The sequence below is a fragment of the Quercus robur genome, chromosome 2 (assembly GCF_932294415.1).
Source record: "Quercus robur chromosome 2, dhQueRobu3.1, whole genome shotgun sequence".
Lineage (NCBI taxonomy): Eukaryota > Viridiplantae > Streptophyta > Magnoliopsida > Fagales > Fagaceae > Quercus > Quercus robur.
In genome coordinates this window covers 3,978,811-3,989,433 of record NC_065535.1, presented here as the reverse complement: position 1 = coordinate 3,989,433, position 10,623 = coordinate 3,978,811, and the positions used below count along the sequence as shown (strand labels likewise).

At 31.6% G+C, this 10,623-nt stretch overlaps 1 protein-coding gene across 1 annotated transcript; it reads left to right on the top strand.

Moving 5' to 3' along the window:
- Nucleotides 1-1,866: 1,866 nt before the first annotated feature.
- LOC126710081 (cyclin-D3-1-like) lies at nucleotides 1,867-3,854 on the top strand. Its single transcript, XM_050410465.1, has 4 exons — nucleotides 1,867-2,634; nucleotides 2,728-2,929; nucleotides 3,061-3,191; nucleotides 3,291-3,854. Exons 1-4 carry the CDS (start codon nucleotides 2,119-2,121, stop codon nucleotides 3,567-3,569), a joined length of 1,128 nt encoding a protein of 375 aa, XP_050266422.1. The 5' UTR covers nucleotides 1,867-2,118; the 3' UTR covers nucleotides 3,570-3,854.
- Nucleotides 3,855-10,623: the final 6,769 nt, after the last annotated feature.

Genomic DNA, 10,623 nt, shown 5'->3' with positions numbered 1-10,623 from the left:
CAAATAAAAGAATTAAAGTATAACTAATACAATATAAATAAATGCTCAAATAACTTTTTGTAATTAGTAACAAACCAATGTGTAATGTTTATGTATTACGATTTGTAATATCAATTGCATTTTTTTTAATAAGTATAGCAACACTTAATTATGTTTTCTCTCTATCCAAACTTTTTTTTATACATATTATAGAATTTCAATGTATGACATTTATTTTATAGTGATTACTTTTTATCATTAGGTTAAAATACTAACTAGTTTATGGTGTGTAGACAATGTTTAAACTCTCAATTTCTTATTCAAAAATAAAGATTTTATTAGTTGAGTTAGTTGAAATTTACAATTATAACAAAATTTGGTTTTAATAAATCAACTCCTTTCACTATTATGATCACATAATATACCATCTAATGAGACTTGGGAAATGCTACTATCTAGTTTCTGTTGCGCTGGACAAGCCTCATGATTGACACGTGGACATGTGTAGCGTTTGTGTATAGCATAAGATATAAATCAAAAGTAATATTATAATTATAAACTATTTTACATACAAGCTGTTGGTCAATTGATGTGGTCAACTTTTTATTAGTTTTCATCTATAACCACTATCAATATCATTTTATTATTGACCAATAACTATTCACTACATTAGTAGTTTGTAATTTTTTTGTAAAAAAATTTGTATCTCTTACTGTCTAGCATTACTTATAAACCAAATCAAAATGACTTTCTTTCACTAACATTATATAATTTATATTTTATTTAAGTTATAGGTATAATGCAATTATGATCACTTATATTTTATATATATATTTTATATTTTATATATATATATTTCCTATTTCGTTTTTTCAAGTTGACCCATGCTTCTAATTCCTAAAGACCTAAACTATTATTCAGCTAAAAAAAAAAAAACCTAAACTATTAAGCTCCCTAACAGGTGTTCCTCAAAAAAATAAAAAAAAGCTCCCTAACAGGCTACTGTGGACCAGGGTAGCAGGAAGCCCAAACAGAGCCTTGACAGCTCATTGATATTTATAGATTTAAAAAAAAATACTAAAAATTTTGGAAAAATGAATTCTTTTGCTTTCTGTCTTTCAGCTCTGTCATCACAGGTTATTTTCATGTATTGGGCTCTGTGTATCTGCTCCCGCCCTTCCCATTTCACCTTCCCTCTCCCTTTTATGAACCTAATGTCAAAGTTCAGAAAAAAAAAACAAAGAAGTTAAAATTAAAAACCAAAAAGAAAGAAAAAAAAGAAGAAGGAGAGAATTAAAGGGCAAATTAAAAAAAAAAAAAAAAAAAACCCAAAACCAACAATTTGGTGCAATGCAAATTAAAATCAATAGTATCAAATTCAAATATGGAATTAAAGGGCAAAAAAAAGAAAAAAACCAAACCCAACAATTTGATGCAATGCAAATTAAAATCAATAGTATCAAATTCAAATCTTTTACCAAACAAATTCAAATCTGGAATTTAAGGGCAAATAAAAAAAAAACCAAACCCAACAATTTGATGCAATGCAAATTAAAATCATTGGTACCAAATTCAACTCTTTTACCAAAAAAAAAAAAAGACAAATTCAAATCTGACCCACTCGTACCAATCAACAATGGCTCTAAACATTCTCTCATAAGAGATAAGACCTCGTAATCGTAAATGATAGTATAACTTTTTACACACTCTGAAATTGGTCTTCAATTTTAACAGTTGATGTTTCCCACAATTCCACAAAATGTAATTATGAAATTCCAATCCTTATGGGGCCCACTAGTTTGGTGGGCCTAGGTACTGCATAGGTACAAAAATGTCACGTTTCGAGTAATTTTGTAGTGTGGCCCATAATTCAAGTCTGGTTGTATTAGCGACGAGACTCTCCCAAATAAATAAACTCAAAAAACCACCAAACTGAGAAAAACCCCACAAATAAAAAATTTGTATAGCCTTTGTGTTTTCTCAGTGTTTCAAGCTAAAGACTTTCAGTCTTTCGCACAGAGAGAGACACAGAGAGAGAGAGAGAGAGAGAGAGAGATGCCTGAGACTGTGTCTTCAGGCTCTTCTATTTTCTTTGGCCTATAATGAACACAGACCCAAACCTCTTCTTCTCAGAAGAAGATGGCTCATTTTCATCTTCATCAACAACAGCAATATGAAGAATCAAATGCACAGATAGAGGAAAACACAACTCTTTTATTGGACGCTCTTTATTGCTCAGAAGAGCACTGGGAGGAAGATGAACAAGAAGAAGTTGAAGATAACTATCATTGCAATAGCTATAATAAGCCAAACCCTTTTCCTGTTTTGCTAGAACAAGACCTTTATTGGGATGATGAGGAGCTAATCTCTTTGTTCTCAAAAGAACAAAAAAATGAAGTCTTTGAAAGTCTCAACACTGATCCATATCTAGCTGGGGCAAGAAGAGAGGCTGTGGATTGGATTTTAAGGGTCGTTGAGCATTACTCTTTCTCTGCTCTCACAGCTGTTCTTGCTGTCAATTACTTTGATAGGTTCCTATTCGGCTTCCAATTTCAGCAAGGGAAGCCATGGATGACTCAGCTCGCTGCTGTGGCTTGTCTATCTCTTGCTGCCAAAGTGGAAGAGACCCAAGTGCCTCTTTTGCTTGACCTGCAGGTTTGTACACTTTTGAATGAATCTTGGTTGTGTTTAATCTTGTGTTTGCTTCTTCTCTGTTTTATTCAATCTAGTTGTCTTTGTTTTATTTAGGTGGATTTGAGTACGTATGTATTTGAGGCCAAAACGATTAAGAGAATGGAGATTTTAGTGCTCTCAACGCTTCAATGGAAAATGAATCCTGTAACCCCACTTTCTTTTCTTGATTATATCACAAGGAGGCTTGGTTTAAAGAACCATCTTTGTTGGGAATTTCTAAGGAGGTGTGAGTGCATTCTTCTCTGTGTCCTTTCAGGTTAGCCATCCAATCCAATCCAAATTTTCCTTCTACTTATTGCTATTATAGATTTACATTCCATATAACATGCAACACCATGAAAACCTCAAATTGTTGAACTTTTTTTTACTTTGAATCCTTAATTGCAGATTCTAGGTTCATGTCTTATCTCCCATCTGTTGTGGCCACTGCTACAATGCTGCACGTTGTTAATACTGTAGAGCCTTGTCTTATTGTTCAATACCAAAACCAGCTATTGGGTATTCTCGGAATCGATAAGGTTGGTATCCTTAAACACTTCAAATCACATAAAAATTCATTTTTTACAATGTTTGAAAATGCAAATCTGATTATGTCCTTGCTCTAATCTTATTTATAGCAAGACAAAGTAGATGAGTGCTGCAAGCTCATCTTGGAATTGGCTTCAAGAGGCAATGGCAATCCGTCCAACAAGCGCAAGTTTGGCTCTTTACCAAGCAGTCCAAAGGGTGTAATGGACGTGTCATTTAGCTCTGATAGCTCAAATGATTCATGGGCTGTGGCAGCTTCATCAGTCTCTTCCTCACCTGAGCCTTTGTCCAAGAAGAGCAGGGCTCAAGACCAGCTTTTACAGCCACTCAACCATCCAAGTTCAGATATTCTCAGCATTCCTCGTTAGCTAGTTCCCTAAATTCACTCTTATGGACTACAGTCTACATAGTCTTGTATGTTTAATAATCAATATTTTTCTTTTATATATGTCCAAGTTAAATTGCCTACCATCTCTGCATTGTTTAGCCAAGTCCAATTTCGTGGCTAATATATACCACATATGACTTAGAGCACAATCTTGTAAAGGATTGGTTGGGAGATTTGGGAGCAGAGATGGTTGGCATTTTATCCGGAAAGAATCAAAGGACTTGAACATAGTAATGAAGAGTACCTACTCGCACTTATATATTTACCTCTCTCCTCTTTATGGTCCATTCTCATGAACACACAAAAATCTTTATGTTGGTAACTTACTTCAAATCAAAGATTTTCAAACATGTGATGGACCAAACAAGCAAAAAGAGTGATTTGTTTCATTCATATTGTCATGTATATATATAGTTGTTTGCAATTTAATATTGGACAAACTTACAATTCAACATAGAGAAGAGAATGTGGATGTTTCAAAAAAAAAGAAGAAAATGTGGAAATGTATATTCTTAAATTCATGTATACTTAGGGCCTGTTTTGTATTCTATCTCAAACTTACTTTTGTACATTTTAAATAATATTACATTTATTTTTATACGTTTTTTCATCCACATGTATTTTAAAAAATTACAAACAACATTACTCGTTAAAATAACAAACACCTCACGAGTAAACGTGGTCGAATTGGAATTAGTTTGATGAGAATTTAGAATCGGACTTAATTTGGGGATAAAAGGTTGTTGTATAAATATAAATATAATGTGATTGTGTCAAATCAAAATGGTGAATGGAGGGATAGCTTTACCATAGAATTGTGGAAACGAGAGCGAAATTAGGGAATGCATAGAAAGGGTTTTGGTTCTGCATGTGAAGGTTGGAACACGTTGTCGGCCACTGGTTTTTTTTGGGCTTTGTTTTTGTGAATATCATTTGGGGGGGTTTGACCTCGTTGGAAGAGCTAAAATTTTGAATGACTGTTTGAAATTTGGCTAATGACTGGCACTGCAGTAGCTTAACCAGCTGTAACAACCGCCCAATTTCATATTTTATGCATAGTATTTTTCACTCCCTCCTATGTGCTTCCTCTGTTTTGCTTCTCATACACGCAAAGATCTTTTAAAAAGTGGGGAAACAAAAAACAGTGATGTATATTTTTTTACTCTAGCGATATGGATGATTATGATTAGATTAATTTACTTTCACTTGGATTCGATGATAGTATCATTTTCACCCTTTTTTATTTTGCATTTATTACTCTCCGAGCATAGTAAATGTGACTCCGTTATCTAACATTTATGATTCTTTATTATGATATCATGAATGTGAGAGGATTATTGCTTTTGGTGTTTTTGGATGATTTCAGCATTCTCAAAGTGCATTTCTGATCCGGAGAGTTAAAAATTTTCATCAATGATTCTACTAATATAACAGTGACGTTGCGCCCTGCTCAACTGGTCAATGAAAGCTACTAGAGAGACATTCATAATGCATCATATGACATTTCGTTATGGTCCTCGAAATAAATAGGATGAACTGCCAAACAATATGTGAGTAGTTTAGATGGGGAACATCAAGTATTCATTGCATTGTTTCTCAAAAAAAAAAAGTATTCATTGCATTCCTGCTGAATTGGCAATGAGACTATATTTATTAAACCTTGATAAGATGTGGGCCAATTTTAGTTAGATTGTCGAGGCAATGAATGCATATTTCTCCTTGCTTGTTGAAACTTGAAAATAAGAATACTTATTTTATTTTTTAAATAAAAAAAATACTTACATAGTTTTATATTCCATTATTATACTGGTTAGGCCATATGGGTCATTTTTTCGTTGCCAAGTAGATGAGAAGGGGATGGAAAATTAATAAAAATCTCAGCAATTGTAAATAACAAATGCCCCACTTGAGTAAACAATTAGGCCAGTCGATCTTGCTTCAGAATTGTTTATAAAAGACACACACAAGAAGGCTTGCATGTGCTTTCTACAACTTTAATCTAAAGCGAATCATGACTTGGCTTTATTCCCCAACCTAAATAGAACAAGTAGCTAGATTTCTTATGAAAAGCTTTCTCTAATAAACTCATTTGTATAATTGTATTGTTGAGTCTAATAAAATATTTTAATTTACTGTGAAACTCGGAGTTCTATAAGATATAAACTCCTTTCATTTTCGTTTATATTTGATCATATCACTTATGGCCACTTGCCGTGTATGTTTGGATTGACTTATTTAAGTTAAAAATATAATTATACTAAAAATATTTTAAAAATCATATATAAGTAAAATAAATTATTAAAAAATTAAAGCTAATTCAGACTTGCGTGGCTGTAGCAAGTCAATAGATTGAAGTTTGAAATTAAGAGACTATGTAACTCTGTTGCTCATAACATTACTAGACATATTAGTAGGTTTTTGATATGGAAGGAAAATGTTCCTTCACACTTCAATGCTGTAATTTTAGCCAATATAGTTATTTCTCTTGAATAAAATTGCAATCTTCTCGAAAAAAAAATTGAAATATGAAGTAAAATATGTTTCATTTTGTAATCCTTGCCTATATTTTTCTTTGTTCTTGTTACTCTACCATTTGTAAAATTGAAAGGGTAATATATCGAAAAAACAGGATTAAATAGAAACATTATGTAAAGTTGGAGAATCAAAAGTGTACATTTTAAAATTTTTTTTTTTTATTCTTTCATAGGAAGGGGGTGAGAGATTAAGAAAAAAGGGGAAGCTAAAAAGAAAGTACAGGCTAAGCCGCATTAGTCACGTAAAGCTTCCGTAAGAGAAGATTAAAAGGAGAAAATGGATGCAATTAGATCCACCAAAAACAAAATCCACAAAAAGGAGAAAAGTTGAAAGGTGGGGAATGTTGAAATTGGGGGACAATATCTTTTGATTTTGTTGGAGATGTCTTTGTTGTTCCTTAGTTCTTTGCTTTTGGTAGTTAGGAGTGTAATGTAGTGTATTTCAACTCAAAAAGAAAAAGTTAAAAAAAAAAAGAAAAGACAATGATAAGATATTGGATTATTTGATCTAGAGAGAAAGGGAGAGGAGAGAGTAAATTGGTTCCAGTGAACATCTTCTCTTTTTTTATGGACACCACCATCTTTAAAGTTTAAAACTCCACACATAGCTCACCCTTTTGACCTAGTGAGTAGCGAGCACTAAAGTTTAACATTAGATTAGACAATATATGATTATAAATTCATGTGTGGGAAAGACCAGGCTTCCATGTTGGAGCAGACCTTATAAATTTTATTATATAAATCTTATAAACTAATGTTTAAAATTAAAAACAAAAAAATAAAAAATAATTTAGTATTTTATTGATGTGATTGATTTTTATCTTAGTTTGTAAATTTTTTATAATAAAATTGATAGCATCTTTAATACTTTTACTTTTTAATTCATCTTTAAAGCTTAAGCTTGTGGATGAAATAGTTGTCTGATTTTCCTAATTGAACCTTGTATTTCTTTTCCTTGAATAGAGGAGTAAATTAAAAAGTTAGATTATTTTATATAGAGCCAATGTGAGACAACTATGGACGTCTATAGCTCTACATTGATTTACTACATTAAAATATGCCAAGAATAACTAAAGTCCATAGAGTGGAAACGCCTGAGGAGCCAAATCTAATTATTAGTCACTAATTATATTATTTATATGCAAGGAGAAGCACATGTAGAGCCACTTTAGTCATCATTGGAGTTAGGAAATGGTGAGGTTGGTGAAATTTCCATTCAGTCTATGGAATCGGACACGAAAATAACATGTGATCATTTTTAAAAGCGCCATATTCATATTACATTCAGAGCAATAGAACAATATACCGTATTTCAAATCCTAAATGCTTAGGAAAAGCCTAATTCGACTTGTCTCTACAGTTTATTTACTTAAATTTTCTTTTACAAATCAATTTCCCTTTGAAATACTTCGTACTGGTAGTCTGGTATGAACACAGCAATTTCTTAAAGTCTACGGCCCCATAACTCATTGGCCGAAATTCATTGTGTGCCAAGAGGCTTTTTCATCACTTGCTATGACCTATATTCACATAATTGAGCCTCGATTTTAAAAATTGTATATGACTCTACTTTGTGGCAGCGCTCAACGTAGCCACTTAATTCTTTATGCCTTACATGGGAACATCTATTTAATTTACTAAGCTATGATTGGATTTGGGGACCTTGCAAAGGCAAAATTATCGAATTACAGAATTAATCAAGCGAGACTGTTTAAGACCTAAGTTTAATTCGTGAGAAAGAAAGGACATAATTGGTTCAACAGTTGGCGACCCTAGTTGGCTTCTAGCCTCTGGGACCTCTTGAATAACATTGTCATATGGTCATACCAAATGAAAGCACTCAACAGCTAGCTATTGCTAGAGAACACAGTTAAAGACTTTTGTTTCCTCAATTTTAATGAAAATAAAGAAAGAATCAATACAGAGATTTATGTGATTTAATAGTTTGTCTACACCTTCAATAACAAGCGGCTGATAATTCCATTATGTGTAAGATTAGGGTTGACATTGTACTTATAGTGTCAGTCTATAAGACTCCGAAATTTTGTTACTTTTCCATTCCGAATAGGCTTCCAAATCTGTAAAATAATTCTGATTATTCAGTTTGGTAAAAAATACAATTTTTATTTATTATTTCTTTCTGGTGGATTCTAGAACCTTTCACATTGTGGATTTAAAAAACCTCACATAGACTTGAGGTTATTTTTCATAAGTAAAAGTATTTTGTTTCTTATTTCATAAAAATAAACATGTTCTGCTTATTTGATGTTTTCTGCCTGCATTACTATTTCTAAAAAAACTCGTACGCACACAAAATTTATTACCTCAAAAAAATAGAACAAGTGATGGGCTCGATCGAGCCTTCGAAGTTTTATGAAGTGGGGCCATTCTAGGAAGATTCATAGTGTGATTGTAAACATAAGAAGTCGAGGGATGGGACAATTCACAATTTTGATTCATCATCATTTTACTAGGAGATCCACATTGCATGCGTGAATGGCATAAATTGAGAAGACAAGTTTAATTTGTTATTGTATATTTCCAGGTTATGGTGCAGACAAGTTTTTTTCAATTTCTTGGGGGTTTCGTTTGTTGCAGAGAATTGCTGATAACCTATTAATATGCACCACATGATGAGCATCCAATGGGCCTAGCCTCTGGGCTGGGCTCCAAGTTTCTGACATTAGGGGTCACAATCTCAGGAAATGCCAAACGTGGCATACACTGCATTATACAGCCATGCAAATAGAGACAAGTCCTGCATTTAGTTGACCACTGTACGTAACTGCGCTCTGTAATGGTAATGGACAATGGAGGGAACGTTTTTCATTAATCTGATGAAATAAGCTCTACATTATAAAGCCAAACCACGCACCGTACCGTACAAGTGGTCCAATGGTCAATCTCAATCAGCAATGGTTGGACAAGTAGTCCAACGGCTACAAGTCCATTGGCGATTTCCATTGAGAATTTAAGAACATTCGGACCCAGAATAATTTCTTGGCTTGGCCAAATTATAACTTACCTTTACTTAGTTTGGTCGAAATTTAAATTTAAGTTGTTTACTTGTAGTTTGAAATTCGACATTTTATCCATTTAAGATTAGCTTAATTATAGTTTCGTAATCAGATTCTATTAAAAACATGGTTAAATATGTAATTTTGCTCTACTTTTACGTCACTCTCTTCTAAGAATACAAAATCAAATAAGATTAAAAAAAATTTAGCGGGACACTTGCATCATGGGATTTCAAATCACAAGTAGACAACTTAAATTTCGGTAAAATCTTAAGTAGGTAAAATGTCAAATTTTTAATTACAAATAGGCAACTTAAATTTCGGTCAAATCACAAATGGATAAATTGTAATTTGCCCTATTAGCTTTGTATTAAGAGTTAGCTATATATTAACATGTTAGGGTCAAAATCATAAAACTCTAAAGAAATCAGCTAGTTTTAAAACTATAAGGAAAATGTTATTGGTTGTGGAGATTATATATATATATATATATATATATTCACTAGTTCCAAACTCACGCAATGAGTGAGAAAATGTAATATAATTATTTTATAAGAATATAAAGTAAAATTTGTAGATTAATTAGTGTATGTTTTATTTAAAAATAATTTTATATTTTATAAGTTTCATGTAAGGGAACATATAATGTTTTTTTATTCAATATATATGAAAAACGTAATTTTATAAAAAGATTTAAATAAAATAATTATAAAATATTTTTTTATAAATGGAGAACATGTTATCAAAAAGAATTTTTTTATATAAAAAATATACAATAATTAGTTGACTAATTTAAACATATCCAAGAATATTAAAAAAAAATGTACACCTCCATTTCATATAACACATGTAACATTAAGTTTAAATTATTATATAAGTTTAGAATTTTAGCATTTTTTTTTTCAAAATATAAGTGAAATGCCTATATTATTGAAACTTGAATTTTAATGTAATATTTTGAATATTTATTATTTTTTAGAACCCATATCTCTAATTTCTAATGCCTATTTTATTTCTATTTTTAGCACAAAACTAAAGAGTTTGACCCAATAAGAAAAAAAAAAATTGAACTAAAAATTGAAAAGGTAACCCTACAAAACGAATCAATTTAAGACCTAATTAGTCCAAAATGGACCGAATAGATTGAAGTGGACCAAATATACCAAAGTTAACTGAAATGAACCAAAATAGACCGAAGTGGACCAAATTGGACTGAAATGCTACCCTTTATCAAATAAACCAACAATGTTAATTTAAATTTTTGATGAAACCAGTTCTAGGCTGATGGAACCTCTTTTTATTTTTTGTTGGAAGCTGATGGCACCTATTTTTATCTTCCGTCTCCCCCTGTCTCACAAAAAGTATGAATGGGGAAAATATATACATATATCTCCTACTGTGGCCAACAATGTCTATTCTTAATAATCAAAAATTGCCTTATAACTCATCAAAAAAAAAAAAAAAAACAAAAAAAATTGCCTAA

Excerpts from the sequence above, each read along its gene's own strand:
- LOC126710081 (XM_050410465.1), top strand. The coding sequence starts at position 2,119 with ATGGCTCATTTTCATCTTCATCAACAACAGCAATATGAAGAATCAAAT. Across the intron at positions 2,635-2,727 it reads CTCTTTTGCTTGACCTGCAG|GTGGATTTGAGTACGTATGT; the intron begins GTTTGTACACTT and ends TGTTTTATTTAG. Across the intron at positions 2,930-3,060 it reads TCTTCTCTGTGTCCTTTCAG|ATTCTAGGTTCATGTCTTAT; the intron begins GTTAGCCATCCA and ends CCTTAATTGCAG.